We start from the raw sequence: 20,069 nt of genomic DNA, 5'->3' as shown, positions 1-20,069 counted from the left end.
AAGTGGGTTCATGAAGGGTCCAAGTAGTTCAGTCCCATCTGTGCCCCAAAGCCCAATTGGTGTGCTTCATCCTGCATGTTTGAGCCACCAAGCTGATGGCACAACAGTTGGGTCTTGTTCAAGTTCTTCTCATAGTACCCCAGATTCTAAGAGGAGGAAGCTAAATAGACCCTTTTCTCTCTGTCTCCTCTCTTTCTTCCTTGATCTCGTGCTTTCTTCTTCTCAATGGTTACATGGATAGTTCGGTGACAAGAACACGTATATATACACAAATCTCTCTCTTATATATCATTAAATCTCTATTGAAGATCATAGATCATATCTGTTTTTGTTTTTTTTCAGAGAAAGATCGGTGATTAGATTTAAATCCATGAACAGAAGTGAGAGGGTAATTTTTGGGAAAAATTGGGCCGAGCTGCAAGTTGGGCTTTGAGGCCCAAAACGCGAAGGACTAAGTAAGAAGGCCGTAAAGGATACTCCGGTCCAGAGAGCAATGTTACTCCGGCTGGGAGAAGTAAATGTTACTTCGGCTCATGGATGTAAAGCTACTCCGGCCTTGGGAAGACAAAGTTACTTCGGCCCAAGAAAGAGTAAAACTACTCCGGTCTGGAGGCAACTCACAGTTAGGCCGATCTCAGAGTTAGTCCGATCGTGACTTACAATGGTTAGGTCGGTCAGAACTTGTTACTTGGAAGTTTGATCTAAGCGCATCAAGGTCGAACAGGGCAGCCGAAGTAAAGAGTTGGAGGAGAAGACCGAACTAAGGATAGTTCGGCCTTCTGTGGCTCGGTATAGCCAAGTTTACTTCGGTCAAAAGGAAGTTCGGCCGTAAAGAAAACCATCCCACTTGGTTTAAGCAGTGGGGGAGGGTGTAAAAGGATAAGCATTATCCTTAAGAGATTGAATCCTAGGAGGACTCTGTATGGAGAAGTACAAGTCCTACTAGGATTGTGCCATATGAAACTTATAAAAGCTCACAAGCATCACCTTGGAGGAGGTAATTGAACACAATCTTTCTGAGAATTTAGAGCTTTGTCTATTTGTCAAGTTTTCTGACTTAGGCATCGGAGAGGTTTCCGGCACACACCCGCCGGCTAGCTCACGTTTGTGTTTTCAGGTGACAAAGCGACGTCGTACGGAGGAGCGTGGACTTGGTCAACAGGATTATACGAGGAGAATTATTTCCTCCCCGTACAATTGGCGCCGTCTGTGGGAACAACAGACAAGAACAAAAACCTCTTGACTAAGCTTCTCTTTTTCTCATTCGATGGCACACATTGAAGACTTGCCGCAGTCCGCCGTCGACGGACTAACTCCGGAAGGGGGCGCAAGGCGTGAGGGATTACCTGCTGTCCCCCCCATGGCGGACTTGGAGCCCCAACAACATAATTCCAGGAGGAGTGGCAGGGGAAGGCGGAATGGCAGCCCTCGTCACTCTCAAAGTCCCGACAGGCAAAGGAGGAGGATTGATCCTCAAGCCCTGGAAGATCGCGTAAAGGAACAGGATGAACTAATTCGAAGGATGGCGGCGGACATGGAGACTTTAAAACGCCAGATAAAGACCAAAGATGTGGCGACAGGAGAGGGGCGCAAGCATAAAACGCCCCCTCGCCACTCAGAGAATCGTAGTAGAAATACTACGCCCTCCCAAGGAGAGAGCAGAAGCCTCAGGACAGGCGACACTCACTCCTTATCTTCAAGAACTCGTCACTCCAGGTCTGAGAGGACGAGATCCGAAAGATCATATACTGAAGGAAGTACGTATTGGCCTTCACATTCACACCAAACCAGATCCAGACAAACCGAGCTACCCAGGTCATCCGACTTACGAACCGTGCTAGAAGAAAAAGCACGATGCAAGGAGGATGCCAGGGCAAGGGATCCACACCGAATTTCGGCCCTACAACGGTTGGCTCCTCGAACGCATGGAAGCGTCGAGGTGGGAATGCCAATACCGCAACCGGCCTACGAACCAGCGGACAAAGCATTGGCAAGGCTACAGACTTCGCCGTTTGTCCCAGCGATCGAAAACGCTCCCCTACCATCAGGCTTCCTTCAGCCGAAGTTCAATACATATGAAGGGAAGACGGACCCGTATTCACACTTGAGCCACTTTCGCCAAGTCATGGCCGTGTACAGACGAAACGAGGCCTTAATGTGCATACTTTTCCCATCAAGTCTGGGCGACCTGGGCTTGACTTGGTTCGAAAAGCTCCCAGAAGGTAGCATAGCCTCCTGGGCCCAATTGGCAGAAGCATTCGTAACAAGGTTTCGGACAAATACTAAAACACCGGTGGAGATAGACCAGCTACTCTCCATCGACATGGGTGAGAAAGAAACTCTCAGATCTTACAACAGTCGCTACTGGGAGACATTCAACCAGATTGGAGACTGCCCCACCAATCTAGCCATTGCGCAATATAAAAGAGGCCTACCAGTAGGGAACCGACTAAGGGATTCAATTACCATGACGCCACCCCTCACCATGGAAGCCCTGATGGAGAGAGTGCATCAGCACATCAGGGTAGAAGAAGATGGCGCACGTTCCAAAGCCAAAACAAGTGCGACCACGGTACCAGAAAAGAAAACCTCAGCAAAGGTTAATACGGTGGACCGAAGTAACAAAAATGGACGTGACAGACGAGATAACGGAGAAGACCCAGACAAAAGATGGCTAAGAATTCGCACTGCCATAACCACGGTGTTCAAAAAACCAATATATCGGATTCTGAGCGAAATCAAGGATGAGCCTTTTGTCAAGTGGCCAGCCAAGCTTGGAGAAGCTCAGAAGAATTACGACGACAGATCACGGTGCACCTTCCACAAAGAAAAGGGGCACCGAACTGAGAATTGCACGCCCCTAAGACAGCATTTAGAAGAATTGGTGGCAGCAGGCCACTTGGACGAATACATTGAAGGAGGAGCGCAACCGGCCCCCCAAGATCATGACCAACCCAACAGAATGCCAAACGACGCACCACCACAAGGCATTATCAATGTAATTCATGGAATTTTTGAACCTGAGCGCGTATGCGAGCTTAGAGGTTCAATCAAGAAGGCTGAACACTTTAGGGAAGTATTAAGTTCCCAACCCACCATCAAGAAGGGGAGGACAGAGGCAACAAACGTCATGTCCTTTTCGGATAAGGACTTGGAACGAATTTACTGCCCCCATAATGATGCCCTGGTTGTCACTCTCCGAGTCAAGGATTTTGACGTCAAGCGGATTCTGATTGACCAGGGTAGTTCATGTGAGATCATGTATTACGACACATTCAAACAACTAAAGTTGCAAGACAAAGACTTGGCACCTGCAGTTTCTCCCCTGATTGGATTCAACTCCATGCCAGAGTGGCCTGTCGGCAAAATAATCCTTCCAGTCAGAGCTGGAAGTGTATCAAAACAGGTGGAGTTCTGGGTATTGAAGGTCCCCTCCACCTACAACATCATCCTGGGCAGAACATGGCTGCATGCCATGCGTTCGGTGGCGTCGTCTTACCATCAGGTAATGCGGTTCCCCAGTGACGCCGGTATAATTGAAGAAGTCTATGGCGATCAGATCATGTCAAAACAGTGCTTCGCCACAGCAAATGGAAGCCGAGCCGCCAAAGGATACGTTCATTCGGTGGAAGAACCAGAGAGTAATGAACTATTCGCTGACGTCGGCAAAGAAGCTAATCAGAAAGCGGTGGAAGACTTGGTGGAGGTAAAAATAGATGAGAAGAACCCGGATAAGTTCTTCTTGCTTGGCTCATCTTTGTCCAGCGCTGAGAGATTAGAGGTCATGGAATTCTTGACTTCTAATATCGAAGTGTTTGCCTGGACACCTTACGACATGCCAGGCATTGATCCAAACTTCATCAGTCACCAACTCAATGTCCACCCATCCGCCAGACCAGTCATTCAACGCACGCGCAGATCGGCACTCCACCACGCCGAAATAGTGGCAGAAGAGGTAGGCAACCTGCTGGAGGCAGGAGCGATAAGAGAGGTGCACTATCCAAAATGGATCTCCAACACCGTCGTAGTGCCAAAAAAGAATGGTAAATGGCGTGTCTGCGTCGACTACAAAACAGTCAACAAAGCATGCCCAAAAGATAGCTTCCCTCTACCAAGGATAGATCAACTGGTGGACTTAACAGCAGGACATAACCGACTTAGCTTTTTGGATGCATACAGAGGCTACCACCAGATCGCCATGCATGAACCAGACCAGGAGGTCACTTCCTTCACAACACCAAGGGGGTTATATTGCTACAAGGTCATGCCCTTTGGCCTAAAGAACGCGGGGGCGACATTCCAAAGGATGGTCACCAAGATGTTTGAACCATTGTTAGGCAGAACAATGGAGGCGTACATCGACGACATGGTGGTCAAAAGCAAGGATGAGAATGACCATCTGAAAGACTTAGGCGAGATGTTCCAGATCCTGAAGAAACACAAGCTACGCCTCAATGCGTCCAAATGCGCATTCGGAGTTGGATCTGGCAAATTCTTGGGCTTCCTGGTGACCAACCGAGGTATAGAAGCCGACCCCTCTCAGATCAAAGCGATCCAGGAGTTGGAGAGACCAAACTCAGTTAAAGAAGTGCAGCATCTTACTGGTATGGCGGCTGCACTCAACCGGTTCATAAGCAGATCGTCGGACAGGCTACGACCGTTCTTCCAAGCTTTAAAGGCCAAGTTTGAGTGGGATGAAGAATGCGACCGAGCTCTGGAAAGCTTAAAGGAATACATGTCTTCCCCACCACTACTTGTTACTCCAGTACCTGGTGAAGAACTCTTTTTGTACCTAGCAGTCTCTCAACACGCAGTCAGCGCAGTGTTGGTTCGTGCAGAAGGAATACAACACTTGCCCATCTTTTATGTCAGCAAGACATTGTTGGGAGCCGAAACAAGGTACTTACCATTGGAGAAACTAGCATTAGCATTAATGATGGCATCCAGGAAATTGACACACTACTTTCATGCCCACACCATAGTCGTCCTTACGGCCTTTCCATTAAAAGCTCTGTTTGAAAGGGCGAACTTTAGTGGGCGAATTTTGAAATGGGCAGTAGAGTTGGGACAATTCGATATCAAGTTCCAACCAAAGACCGCAATAAAAGCTCAATCTTTGGCAGACTTCGTTGCAGAGTTTACTCCTGGAAGTCATCATATCTGTCCAGTCGACCTGACTAACTCAACCGAACTAGGGACGGGAGTTGACGCCGGAATAACGCAACCCCTAGTGAAAGGTAGTCCATCGACCGAACTAGAGACGGAAGTTGACGCCGGAATAGCGCAACCCCTAGTGGAAAGTAGTCCATCAAGCACAAAGGCAGACCACATTAAGGACGACAAGGAGGAGCCAAACAAAGGCTCACCAGCAGTTCAAACAGAGGACGAAGGGCAGACAGCCAATATGGACTTTGAAGAAAACACCATCCTTGACCCCACGGCATCGTCTGACCCTTCCACATGCTGGAAACTATTTGTTGGAGAGATGTGGAAGCTCTTTGTGGATGGAGCATCCAACCGACATGGTGCAGGGCTTGGCATAGTCCTCATCTCTCCAGACGGCCTGGTTATAGAGCAAGCAATCAACCTTGGCTTCCCAGCATCCAACAATGAAGCAGAGTATGAGGCGCTTATCGCAGGACTCAAGTCAGCACACTTCATGAAAGCAGCCGAACTAATGGTATATAGTGACTCTCTGCTGGTAGTAAACCAAATTTCGGGCGAATACGAAGCAAAGGACGACAGAATGGCCAAGTACCAAGAGTTAGTCAGAACAGAGATCAAGAAGTTTGATGTGGTAAGGATAGAACAAATTGGCAGGGAGGAAAACAGCCGAGCGGACGAGCTAGCAGGCCTGGCCTCAATGGCAGATACATCGATCCCTCATCCAGTACTCATCGACTTCTTACCAAGACCAAGTATAGAAGACCCCGAAGTAGAAGAAGTATATTGCACTGAATTAGGCCCTTCATGGATGGATCCCATCATCCTGTTCCTAAAAGACGGCATCCTACCAGCAGAGAAAAAAGAAGCCAACAAAATAAGGGCAAAGTCGCAGCGATTTTGGCTATCTCCGTCTTTGGCATTATACAAGAAGTCATTCTCTGGGCCTTACCTCAAGTGCGTTCATCCCAGCAAAGTAGAAGCCTTCCTATTCGAAATACATGAAGGGGTATGTGGAAGTCATCAAGGGGGAAGGTCGCTCGCCTACAGGGCTATTTCGCAAGGATATTGGTGGCCGTATATGCAAGCAGACTCAGAAAAATATGTGAAGAAGTGTGAAAAATGCCAGAAATTCGCACACCAAATACATCAACCAGCAAGAGAACTCCTACCTTTAACTAGCCCATGGCCTTTCGCAATGTGGGGCTTAGACATAGTAGGACCACTTCCAACAGCACCCGGAGGCAGAAAATTCTTTCTCGCAGCAACAGACTACTTCACAAAATGGGTGGAAGCAGAAGCACTGGCGTCAATCAAAGAGAAGGATGTGAAGAAGTTTGTTTGGCAGAATATTATCACTCGGTTTGGCATACCAAAAGCACTGATCTCAGACAATGGAACTCAGTTCGACGGCAGGATCTTTAGAAGCTTTTGTGAAGAGTACAAGATAGAGTTCTACAATTCCACACCGGCATATCCCCAAGCAAATGGGCAAGCAGAAGCATCAAATAAAGTCGTCTTGGATGGACTTAAGAAAAGGCTAGAGAAGGCAAAAGGCAAGTGGGCAGATGAACTTCCTCATGTTTTATGGGCCTACCGCACCACACCTCGACGATCAACAGGAGAAACACCATTCTCCTTAGCATATGGAATGGAAGCGGTGATCCCACTAGAAGTTGGCCTCCCCACAATTCGAAGCGAAAATTTTGATCCAGACTTAAATAAAGAAGCCATAGCCTTAGAACTCAACCTTGCAGAAGAAAGAAGAGAAAGAGCGTTGGTCCACATCGCCGCATACCAACGAGAATTAATCAAAAAATACAGCAAAAAGGTTCATCCAAGACAATTCAAAATTGGCGATTGGGTATTACACAAAGTAATGGGAAACACCTTGGTCCTAGGAGACGGCAAGTTAGGCCCAAATTGGGAAGGTCCTTATAAGGTGGTTGGGTTAGCCGGCAAAGGGGCATACCACCTAGAAGACAAGGATGGCAAGGCAATCCCTAGGCCATGGAATACGGCCAATCTCAAGTTATTTTACTTTTAGCTTTTCTTTTTCAAACATGTGTAATTTTTTCTTCCTTCAATAAAATGAGCAATTCTTTTTAGCACAAATTATTCTTTGTAAAAGTTAGCTTTAGAGACTAAGTTTTTTGCGAGCATTCTATTCCAAGTTAGCTGGAAAAACTAACTCAGAGGTTGGCTGGATTAAACCAACACCCTTCCTAAGCCCAGGATAAGGATCCAGGCTGCAGGACATTTGGTCGGAATAACCAAATACTATAAGTTAGCTGGAAAAACTAACTTCAAATAGTTGGCTGGAATAAACCAACACCCGTAACTCTTCAGCCGAAGTAAGTGTTAGGCTGAAGAGTGGTTGGCTGGAACAAACCAACTCTTGTTACTCTTCAGCCGAAGTAAGTGCAAGGCTGAAGAGTGGTTGGCTGGAATAAACCAACACCTGTAACTCTTCAGCCGAAGTAAGTGCAAGGCTGAAGAGTGGTTGGCTGGAACAAACCAACTCTTGTTACTCTTGAGCCGAAGTAAGTGCAAGGCTGAAGAGTGGTTGGCTGGAATAAACCAACACCTGTAACTCTTCAGCCGAAGTAAGTGCAAGGCTGAAGAGTGGTTGGCTGGAATAAACCAACACCCGTAACTCTTCAGCCGAAGTAAGTGTTAGGCTGAAGAGTGGTTGGCTGGAACAAACCAACTCTTGTTACTCTTCAGCCGAGGTAAGTGCAAGGCTGAAGAGTGGTTGGCTGGAATAAACCAACACCTGTAACTCTTCAGCCGAAGTAAGTGTAAGGCTGAAGAGTGGTTGGCTGGAACAAACCAACTCTTGTTACTCTTCAGCCGAAGTAAGTGCAAGGCTGAAGAGTGGTTGGCTGGAATAAACCAACACCTGTTGCTCTTCAGCCGAAGTAAGTGTATGGCTGAAGAGTGGTTGGCTGAAATGAACCAACACTGTACTCCTCAGCCGAAGTAATTATATCGGCTAAGGAGTGGTTGGCTGGTAAGTATAGTTTAACCAACCAAAAACCGAAATAACACTTGGAGTAATAGAAGACATTACAAACCCAAGCATACACACAATAACCGGAATAAGAGAAGTGAAATTTTTATTCAAACAGAAGTCATTACAAGGGGGCTTAGTTCGGTTACAAAGAAGAAAAAGTAAAAAACTAAGAGAAAAGTTCATCAATTTCAGCATCGAAAACCGCATCGGCATCTACTGGAAGACCGGTCTCTGGCGGCAGCACTCCTTCAGTCACAACGGTGGCATCGACCGGAGCCACAGTTTCATTCGGCTGTTCAATAGCCAGATCTTCCACTCTGGACTCCGGCCGATCTGTCTGATCCACGTTTTCAACTGGAGTACCCCCAGAAGCAGAATCTTCGTCAGTATCTGAACCTTCAAGGAATTGCTGTTGCATGGCATCCGCGTACCCCGCAAGGGACTTCGGTATAAAGTACTCTGGAGGGTTGAAGACCTCGGTCTGTTGATCATGACCGAGCTTCTCCACAGCCGCCCTCCAGCCGCACTTGAAGAAAAGCTCCTTGGCGGCATCGCATTGCTTGACGTAGGCCTCCTCGGCCTCCTTGAAACCTCGCTTGTACCCCCCCTTGTCGACCGCCTCCATATTCTTTTTCAGTTCGCTCATTTCGGCGTCCTTTCTCTTCTCTAGCTTCAACAACTCCCGCAAATACTTGTCCTTCATAACAATGGCAGCTTTCTGCTTCTCCGCTTCCGCCGAATTAACTAGATCGGCAAGACGGCCGTTCTCCGCTTCCAGCTCGGCCATTCTCTTTTCGGCTTGTTGTAGTTCGGCCGACCTTGCTTCGGCTTCCGCCATCGCCTGCCTTGTGGTTTTGCGGAGCTCTTGGACTTTCCGGTAAGTGACATTGTTCTTTTGCAAGGCCTGGCAAAGCAAAGATACCTTTAGAACCGAAGTAAGAGTTAGAAAAATTTAGACAGGAAAAAGCAGACAGCTACTTACCAAGACCATGGACTTGGAAACAGACCGAATTGATTTCATTTCGGTATTCAGTTGCTTCAAGTGGTGCTCCATGTCCTTAGGGAGGCACACACTTTTGGCCAGGTTAAAGGCCAGTTGGTGGTCTTTTTCACCCACGACCGAATCAGTGACTTTGATGTTTCGGTCATTGAAGATCAAAGGCGGAGCCCACTTCGGAGATCGGGCTCGGTCAGTTTGTTCAGGTTGGGAGGCAGGTTGAGGACTTTGGGGGACGGTTTCGACTTCGTCAACAAGTTGTTGTTCGGCTGACGTAGATCGGGCGCGTTTTGAAGGGCGAGACGAAGAGGGCCGTTGTGAAGGAAGGGCCACGACGGCAGGCTGCACCTCAGTAGTTGGTGTTACTTCGGCTCTAGTTGTTGAAGTTAGAAGGGCCCTGACTCTGCTCTTCTTTGCCATTTCTTCCTCAGCGGTTAATGGAACAAGTCTTATCTCGGGCAAAGTGGGGTCCGGCTCCGGTGCTTCCTCGAGAAGAAAATCGGTTACTTTTGCCTTCCGTCGACCGCTGTAACGGTAGGTCGGTTCGAAATTTAGAAGCTTGGCCCAATCTCTTTCTTTAACCCGAAATGCGGCTCGCAAAACGCCGAGGTTAGGATAGCTATACAAGGAGTGGAGATGGGCGAAATCTGCAAAAAAAAAAAAGACAAGTGTTAGTTCGGCTAGCAGATTAAACAACCGAGATAACATACGAAGCAGAAGACCGAAGTAAAATTACCAGGCTCTCCCATTTTCCAATTTATAGGTCGGCCAGGAATTTGAGCTTGAAAATCCTCAAAGTTCCCAGAGACCCAAAAGAAATCGTCATCATTGAGATCTTTGTCCGGAGTATGCTTAATTATCTTCTCTCGGCGGCGGCGAATTCTAAGGTAATATACCCACCCAGCATTCTTTGAACCGATGGAATACTGATGGAATATTTCGGCCAGACCAAGATTCAGTCCGGTTTGGTGGTTTAATGCGGCTATCCCCATTATAATACGATATGTGTTGGTGGATAGTTGGGTGGGACATAGCCTAGTCTGCCTAAGGAATTCGCAGATTAGCGGTTGGACAGGAAACCGTAGTCCGGTTTCAATTATTGATTGAAGGGTGAAAGGGACGAAGCCTTCATTGTCCCAGGGAGTAGCATCTTTCTTGGCCAACTCCAGTTGAACATCATCAGGAATCTGGTAGTCCTGCCTGAATTCGGCCATGCCACCAGGGGTTTCGACTAAATATCTATACTTACCCATTTGTTGTATAAATTACGGATAAGTTATTTCGGTACAAAAATTTGGCTCAGTAGCTCGGTTGAGCACACGCAGGAGGGCCTGGGCAACCTAAGTCTGCAAAGTAGAAAGCAAGGGGGTTAAGCACAGATCGTTGGACCGCGCTACAAATTATAAGCAAGATATACAAATCCTACTTCGGCTTAGTTGGCTGGTTCTACCTTGGCTCATCAGAAGGTTTCTTAGCTCGGTTTTGAGCAGTTTAGACCGGTTTAACGTCTAGGGGCAGCTTTCCTGGGTTCGGTCTAAGAAACTAAGAAAGCTGGTTTAGTCCCAAGGCCTAAAACGGTTACAGTATAATTACTTCGGTTGAGCTCTTAGGGGCGGCTTTCTGAGTTCGGTTTGAGAACTAAGAAAGCCGGCTTGGCCCCAAAATCTTAGCTCGGTTATAGACCGAAGTACCGAGTTCGGTATGAGCAAGCTTGTTCGGTGATCTTATCTTGGCTAGAGTGGGTCAGGAGAAACTGCTGATATTCCTACAAGTTCTAGTTCGGTTATGTTCAGAATCTATCCACATACATAACACAAACAGTTTTCTAGTCCGGTTGCTAGGTGATTTTGGATCTAAGATTCCTACAAAATAGTTCATACACATACAAGTTCTACTGGTTTCTTCATAGAAAGTACAAAAGCAGAGCAGATAAATGGAGAAAATGTTTGCAAAAAGCATACGAAAACTAGATATACAGTTGCACAAAACGAATGTAAAAGCAAAAACATGAAGGGAAAATGGATTTGCTTACCAGAATTAAATAAGGAAGGACTGAAGATGAAGACTGTCGCAGTAAAGAAAGAGCACGAGCAGCAAGAACACAGAGAGAGAAGAGGGAGAAATGGCAAAAGTGAAGGGACCCTAGCCTCAGGGATTGATTTTGTTAGAAAGCCCAAAATTTGGGCGGGACTGTTCAAATTTCACGAAGTACGAAGGACGGCGTGACAGCCGTCCTTAGCCAACCAAAACATGCCACGTGTCATAAGAATGGGAAGCGTTACAGACATTATGATTGAAGAGACGTTTTTGACCAGACAAAACATGGCCAGGAGTAAAATTAGCTCGGCTTAAAACTCGAGAGTTTTTAGCTCGGCTGGAGAGGCTAAAGTATTTTTTAGCTCGGCTGGAAAAGCTTAAAACGACACTAGCTCGGCCAGTGGACTGGTAATCCCAATCATGCTATGCAGATGGAATTAAGGGGCAATTGAGAGGGTAATTTTTGGGAAAAATTGGGCCGAGCTGCAAGTTGGGCTTTGAGGCCCAAAACGCGAAGGACTAAGTAAGAAGGCCGTAAAGGATACTCCGGTCCAGAGAGCAATGTTACTCCGGCTGGGAGAAGTAAATGTTACTTCGGCTCATGGATGTAAAGCTACTCCGGCCTTGGGAAGACAAAGTTACTTCGGCCCAAGAAAGAGTAAAACTACTCCGGTCTGGAGGCAACTCACAGTTAGGCCGATCTCAGAGTTAGTCCGATCGTGACTTACAATGGTTAGGTCGGTCAGAACTTGTTACTTGGAAGTTTGATCTAAGCGCATCAAGGTCGAACAGGGCAGCCGAAGTAAAGAGTTGGAGGAGAAGACCGAACTAAGGATAGTTCGGCCTTCTGTGGCTCGGTATAGCCAAGTTTACTTCGGTCAAAAGGAAGTTCGGCCGTAAAGAAAACCATCCCACTTGGTTTAAGCAGTGGGGGAGGGTGTAAAAGGATAAGCATTATCCTTAAGAGATTGAATCCTAGGAGGACTCTGTATGGAGAAGTACAAGTCCTACTAGGATTGTGCCATATGAAACTTATAAAAGCTCACAAGCATCACCTTGGAGGAGGTAATTGAACACAATCTTTCTGAGAATTTAGAGCTTTGTCTATTTGTCAAGTTTTCTGACTTAGGCATCGGAGAGGTTTCCGGCACACACCCGCCGGCTAGCTCACGTTTGTGTTTTCAGGTGACAAAGCGACGTCGTACGGAGGAGCGTGGACTTGGTCAACAGGATTATACGAGGAGAATTATTTCCTCCCCGTACAAGAAGTATCCATGAAAAGTGTGATCATCTTGTTCAACTGGTTATATTTTACCTCTGTTCATTGATTTAATTACAAAGTTTATCCTCTGTTTGGTTGCTGGGAAAATGTAGGAAAATAGAATAAATTAAAATTCTTGACCTTAAAAAAAGCAATTTTCTATCATTTTTCTTGTTATTTTCTTCCCCCCTTTATCTCACCTACTAAAGAGGGTTGGGGAAAAAAGTGTATTTAATTCCTTAAAGGTAGTACATTATCTGATTTTGGAATTTGTGAGTAGGCCAAAGATAAGCTAAAGAAGTCCATGGTGGCTGACATTGAATCGGGCAAGAGTGTAGAGAGCAAAGTTCGGATTAGCTCTGGCATGCTTCTTAACAAGGCCCAGGTTAGTGAAACTTCTTTATTCATATTGAATTATCAATTAGTTAAAACGATTTTTGCAATTTGTTACAGTTTTGGAGTTTCATAATTTTGGTCTATTGCTAATTAGGTAAGGTTAAGATGAGTACTACTGTATGAAAAAAACAAATTCTGCTTGTTTTTTCTGATTTTATGCTTATACATTTGCATGTTTATCTGTAATGTTTGATGAATGCTATGATAAAGAAGCCTTGAATAATGTTTTTGATACCAGTGATATAAGATCTTCAGCCTTTACTATTGTTTTAACTATTGTTGTTTTCAACAAATTGAAGCATTTGTAGGATGTAGTTATGTTTTGAACCTTTTGCAGTTTGGGAAATAGGGTTTCTGCTTGACTAAGCTTTAAATCCTTTTTATATTGTTCATGTTTATTGATCAATCAAGTTAGTACATTTGAACCTGTTGTATTTGGAGAAAAAGAGTCACTTTCAATATGATTTGGTCCACCATTTCATAAACTAGAATTTGTGGAATCATTGTTTTAAAAGGCGCATGCCAAGCTCAAGGCACGAAGAGGCGCAAGGCTGCACTTCGAACATAGTGAGGCGAGGCGACGTACGCAAGGCACAGGTGAGGCGATTGCTTTTTTGTAAGGCGCGAGGCGATGGGCTTCTACGCTTTACTTGTTTTGTCTTCTTTTCACTGTCTTTAGCACCGCCATTTGTCTTCTCCAAGTCTATTTTTTTCTGCACTCTGATCCACAGTCTCCATTTCATTGACGTCTTCATGATTTCCATCCCGACGACCACCTAGGTTTGCCTTCATATTGCCATTTGGCACACGCGCATATGCACAACCAATTGATTTGAATTTTCAGTTTCTTGAGCCACTGCCTCAAAATTGTTGGCATTGATCACTTTTTGACAAATGGTCCAGATCTCTTTAACACACAAATCAATGGCTGAGATCTACTTTTAAAAATCTCTCACAAACTGTCTTCAACGGTCCAGATTTGTCTAATTGTCTACTCTGACCTACCCCACTGCACCGTTACATCATCACTGTGTTTGTGAGCTGAAACTCTTTGAAGGATGCTCTCTTTGACGGAGGAACAAAGCTCTCTCAATAAGAAAGGACAAATCTCTTTGTATCCCTTTTCATTTTTCTCCACCATCACTAAGATGAAATGCTTAGGTACCTAAGAATGGGTTGTGGAGCTGCTTCGAGCTCAAATTAAAGATATGATTAGTTTAAAAATGAAGTCCTATATTTCAACCAATATTGACGTCACTTGATGTGTCCATTATAATACATATTTTATACTCTTAATTTATACTTTGTTAGACTTATTTTGTATATTATTTTACCTCTTTATGTTTATTTTTATGTTTTATGGAAGTTTACTGGAAAAAAAATGCTCTTAAATGATGGAAATTGGAATTTGCATTGAAATAGATTAAAAAGTTAAATGGGATCATTTTTGACACGTTGAGGTGTCTAGCCTAGTTGGTAGATTGGTGTCTTCAAACCTTTCTCGCAACATTAATTTTACATTTTTAGCAAATTTGTAAATTTGGCGTTATCCAATTGTACCAAAGCCCGCAAAGCACTAGATTGCTTCTCACTCAAAACCAAATTCATGTGCCGTACACCGGCGGCAAATATTAGTTTTATTATTATACTCAACTCTCCTGAGGTTTTTGACAATTACAGGAATCTCTTCTGTAATTTTAATAATTATAGAAATTACCCTTACTTTTGAATTTGTTATTAAGATTCCTCACCATTGATCTTCTATTAATTTATTTAACAGAATATGATGACATCACGTTGACGTCATGTACTATGAGTTGAAAATTCTAAAATTGCCCTTACATATTGAAATAGTAAATTTCACTTACCTCTCCTGAAGTTTTACAAAAAATTAGTAAAGACCCGTACATTATTTTAATAATGTTAAACAAAATTATTAAATTCTGTACAATATTTTAAAAAATTCTAAACTGTTAAGACAAGCATATATATATTAAAATAACCAAACATTACCTTATCTTAAAAAAAAAAAGAGCTAATAAATTGATCACCATTAAACCTTATACTAGATTAAATACAATCATTTATTTGAAAATTATGTTTATTTGAAAATTATGAAAGAAAGTATAAAAGATGTTCTATTTTTTAAAAAGACCACCAATTTTATAAATAATTATTTTGAGAAATTAGCGTTTGAATAAAAATTTAAAAATACATATAGGTATTTGATTTTTTTTTCCTCGTATGAAAAATACATATTTGGAGAAATTATGGTAGCGTTTGGTAGAATTTTCTAAATATGATTTGAGAATAGAGTTGCATTTTGAGTTTGCGAGTCTTGGAATTATGATTTGAGTATGAAAAATTTGTTTGGTGAATGAGTTTTGAAACGAGTTTTGAATTGAGGGGGAAATTTTTGATGTGACTATGATATTTGATACAAAAACTTACAACTCATAATCAAACACACAACTCAAAATTCTATTTAAAGTTCATAAAAAAATTTAAAAAATTCCAATTTTTTTTAATTTAAAATATAAAAAATAATAGGTGCAAATTGTATAAATTTTTTTTTTTAAAAAAAGCATCGTTCCGATCAACTGGGCGGACGTCAGGAAGGATGACCGGTTAGCCCAAATTTTTCCGCATTGGAAAGAGTTTTCAAAAGTAGGTGTGGAATTAATTTTTCAAAACTCTAAACAAACAGCACGCTCAAAACAATGGGTGGAAATGTGTTTGGAGAGCTTCTCCAAACACATCCCTCTCTTTCCATTTTCTTTATTTTATTTCTTTCATTTCTCTTTCTATTTATTTTCTCATTCATTTTTTCATAGTGTCACTGCTACAAATAACAACACCATATAATTTATTATTATTATTATTATCTGTTCTCGTCTCTATGTTTTTTCCTCAATTTTTTTCATCATTTTTTTCTCTTTCATCAATGTTAGCTAGCATCACCCAATACCATAGCAACTTATGAAACATGAATATTTCTTTTGTTTTGTAAACACATTTGTGTATTCAATTTTTTTTTTAAAGAAAAATAAACATAATAACATTTCATATTTATGATAAATAAAAAACTTGAGTTGTAAAAATTACCAAATGTTACCTCATAAATATATATATAAAAAAATTTATCATTTTATCTTTTCACATTCCTATATTATTCCCAAATTTTAATTGTCATTAAAAAAAAATGTCAATATTTCTCACCTTAATAATAATTTTTTTTTTAAAAAAATATAAAAGTCAAAAAATATCTAATCACGTTAAAATAAATTAAAATTAGACGATAGGGAATGAAAGACAGAGAAATTATTTTAGAATAATAAACTATTTAAAATAGAATTGTGACATTACATCTAATCAAAATAGAATTTTACTTGAAGAAATAAATTATTTGAAAATAATAAATTACTCAAATAATTTGTAATGTATTACATCTAAAATTTATATCTCCATCTTTGTTTCTTTCATTTAAATTATTTTTATTAAATTAAATCTCAAAATTAATTCAAATAAGAAACATGGAATTCTTAATTTCATTAATGGTTTTTTTTTTTTAAACTTGTAAAAGTTCAAAACTTATAGTGGAAAAAAAAATACAAAGTCAAAAAAAAAAAAAATTTGTGAGAAATAAAATGATAATTTAATAATAGGTAATTAAAATTAAAGGGTATTAAGTGTAAAGGGTATTATGGTCATTTGCACAACCAAGTTAATACCGTTTGGCTTAAATTAACAGGAGGGGGGAATCTTAACAATGTCAAAAAAAGTAAGGGAGGTTTCTGTAATTATTACAGGGGAGGTCCTTGTAATTGTCAGAAATCTTAGGGGAGGTCAGTGTAATTTAACCTTATAAATTCTATTTGGGAGATTAATTAGGAAATCTATTTTCAAGTACTTTGTATTCCTATAAGTCCTATCATTTGGACATTTGATCCATCAAATATGGACAATTTTACTCTTACAAATATTTTTTGAACGCATAACAACTTGGTTATGTGAACATTCATACTTTACAGTGTAAACATTCACATTGACAATGTGAATATTCACATCACAAGGGATATATGAATAAACGTCCCATTGTATTTTTTATTTGATAATAGTTTTTTATTATTAGGTTTTGGTTTTCTCTTCTATATAAATACATGTAACTTTTATTATTGGGGAGAACTTTTGGAGAGAAAGGAGAGAAAGAAGAAGACGGCTAGGGTTTTAGCATTCAAGTTTCTTGAATTTTTTTTTTGATGGTTAATATTTTTATTTAATTATGAGTAACTAAATTATTTACTAAGGTTTAAGATGAAACGTCATGTTTCATAATAATTAAATACATAATCTGATTGCATGTTCCAGCCATATGTTTTAATTGATTAATCATTCTTGTCTCATTATAATTAATTCATTAGATTTTGGATATAAATCTAATCGTGTTTCTTTCATGATTTGAAATTTATTGATTAATTATTTTACCTCGAATATTATTTTATTAAATTCAAATATTGGGTATTTATGGTGGTTTGTGTAAATGGATACATTGAGTGATTTGATTTTGAACATTTAAGCGAGGAAGAATGTACATAAGATAATTATTTTAAAAGAGCTTAACGATAATATTTTTCATAATAATTGTGATTGATTTCTAAAATTATTGTGAAGAGAATTAAGGAATTCAGTTCTGGTGCTAATTATTATATTCGTCTATTCAATTATTTCGTTGTTTATTTAATTATTTATTTATATTTATTGCATTTTTAGATTTAATTTCAATCAAATTAGAATTTGTTCACTAGATTATGGTCTATTTAACTTTGAAATTGATTAGTTTTCTAAAAATCATAAGTCTCTATGGGTTCGACCTCACACTCATTAAACTATACTATTGCACAGCTCGTGCGCTTGCGAGTATAATTAAAATTGAGAGATCAATGTTTTTGGCACCGTTGCTGGGGATTTATATAAGAAAATTGATTCAACTTGAATTGAAAGCCCCTTCTACTAGTTGTAATTAGGATCCAATTATTAAAATAAGAATAAACAAATTTAAAAAAAAAAGTGGAACAGTATTTCTTAATAAGCAATATCTAAGTAATAATAAATATTAAAAAAAAAAAAAAGAGTTTTGAACATAAAAGAGTTTCAAATGTGTTCATAGGGCTTAAGCAGCACTGTTTATTCATCATCCCCTTTATTCCTTTGATTCTATATATTAATTTTATTTAGTCTCGGCCTCCCTTAGAATAGCAGAAGCTGTGTTTTGGAATTCTCGAAAAGTCACAAACAGATCCAATTTATATATTTATTTATTTTATTAGACTTGGTCATTTATTTAGTTATTAATTATTCTTATTATTACTACTATTGTTATAATTTAAGAAAATAAACTAAAAGACCATGAATTTTGTCAATCATGGGTGTTCTTTGTGGTAGTCTAATGCATACAACGCAAATGTGTCCCTCTATGGGTTATTATTCTGACTTCCAGAGATATATAGTCATAGTTGGCAAAATCAATCTGATTTCTTGTGGGGGTAAAACCATCCTTTTATGAATATAGGTGGGAAACCGTACCAATCACAAAATCATTTTTTACCAAGTTTTCAGAGTCCTACATACCCTTATCCTACTTATCTTCTGCAACCCACTCATCAATTACATCCCAATATATTCTCTAGTCCTCAATCCAATTTTTAGCCTCCTGCACCCCAGCAACAAAATCAATCTTTAGAGGACACTCTCAATGCATTCATCCAACTCACCAATCAAACCATTACGGAACTTAGAAACGCCAGTCACTTAAACATGCAATGTAATGCAGAACCAAGAGAAAATAAAATGAGAGATTTAGTTGATTAAGTGTTTGAGAGAGAGGAAGAAGAATGTCACAGGTTTGAGAGAGATTGAGAATGAAGTGGAAATTTTAGAGGTGAAGGAGACGGACATGAGGCAGCTAGAGGAGAGACAAAATTCCCTGTTTGATCATGAAGTTCAGGACTCAAATACATCCCATCTCAACATTAAATCCCCTTGTAGGAATTTCGTTCCCAAAGCTCCTTTTTCCCAAAAGTTAGTAGGCCCTCAGTATAAGGTCAAAACTTGGCGAAATTTTTGAAGTGAACCATCTTCCACTATCTTCAACACCACCAATTCCATCCATAGTGGAGCCGCCTAAATTGAAATTGAAACTCTTATCAGATACTATTAAGGCAGACATTTTTCCATCTTCATTATGTAACCACGTACTAGATCCTGAGTTAAAACCTCTCCCACCTGATTTTAAATTTGAAAATTTAGAGAAGGTAGAGACAACTGACTCAAAGGTCACCGAATTGAAGGAGAAGGAATAAGTGATGAGATTGAAAACTATAGAGGTGAACATACGTGGGATTTCATTGTTGGTGATCTTTTAATTTTGACACACAAAATTTGTTTGGAGATGGTGATCTTTAAGAACATATTCCCTTGGTATACGAATTCTTTACATGGTGTGATTAAGATAACAATTTCGACTTAATTGTTTGATCAAATGAAGAAAAAGCTATTAGTTGCGTTAAATTATTTTAATTGGGAGGATCCATTGATTATAAATTACGAGAAGCGAATAAAAGCATGCATGTGAATTGTCTTACTTTGTTTTATTTTATTTCTATGTTTTCTTTTGTTTTTTGGTAGCTAATAATTTTGCAGGCATTGTGCTTGATTTGAAGATTTTGCGCTTTGTAACGCCCCGAAATAATTGCTATAAACCATCCACAACATTAATTACATAACAACACAAGATGAAGTAATTATCGTTCATTTATCCCAATTACTTGTACAAGAGGATGACATATGCATATATAAATTCACAAGTTTAACCTTGAATCTATAGCATATGTTACAACAAGAAGTAAGGTGCGAAGGTAAAATAGATAAATAAATACCCTAAAGGCTTACAACTTTCCAAGACAGTTCTTGGTTACAATAAAAGTGGACTTAAGTCCAATATAGTTAAAGCCCTTAGCTTGTACAAAAATAAATACAGTAAATACAAAAAAGAAGCTCTTGCTCCACGTCCTCCCAAGCTATTGCCTTGACAGAGGCATATCATCAGCACCTGAAATATTTTTCCCACATAGGGTGTAACGCCCTCAAAATAAACCCATAAAATATACAATATTGACATGTTTAGACATAAGAGAATAAAG

General features: G+C 40.6%; 1 protein-coding gene across 1 annotated transcript; it reads right to left on the bottom strand.

Moving 5' to 3' along the window:
- Window positions 1-8,261: 8,261 nt before the first annotated feature.
- Window positions 8,262-10,160, bottom strand: LOC145806217 (uncharacterized). The gene is made up of 3 exons (XM_082902528.1): window positions 9,913-10,160; window positions 9,162-9,823; window positions 8,262-9,083 (listed from the first exon to the last, which is right to left on the bottom strand). The coding sequence occupies exons 1-3, from the start codon at window positions 9,923-9,925 to the stop codon at window positions 8,346-8,348; spliced, it is 1,413 nt and encodes a 470-aa protein (XP_082758654.1). The 5' UTR covers window positions 9,926-10,160; the 3' UTR covers window positions 8,262-8,345.
- Between the last annotated feature and the right edge of the window lie 9,909 nt (window positions 10,161-20,069).

This window comes from Camellia sinensis, chromosome 13, assembly GCF_055761805.1.
Source record: "Camellia sinensis isolate YWXY chromosome 13, ASM5576180v1, whole genome shotgun sequence".
Classification (NCBI taxonomy): domain Eukaryota; kingdom Viridiplantae; phylum Streptophyta; class Magnoliopsida; order Ericales; family Theaceae; genus Camellia; species Camellia sinensis.
Note: the sequence above shows the minus strand (reverse complement) of the source record. Positions and strands in the feature narration are given on the sequence as shown.

What these genes read in the sequence shown, in the direction of transcription:
- LOC145806217 (XM_082902528.1), bottom strand. An exon ending in TTTCCAAGTCCATGGTCTTG is followed by an intron (nt 9,084 to 9,161) that starts GTAAGTAGCTGT and finishes TTGCTTTGCCAG; the next exon opens with GCCTTGCAAAAGAACAATGT.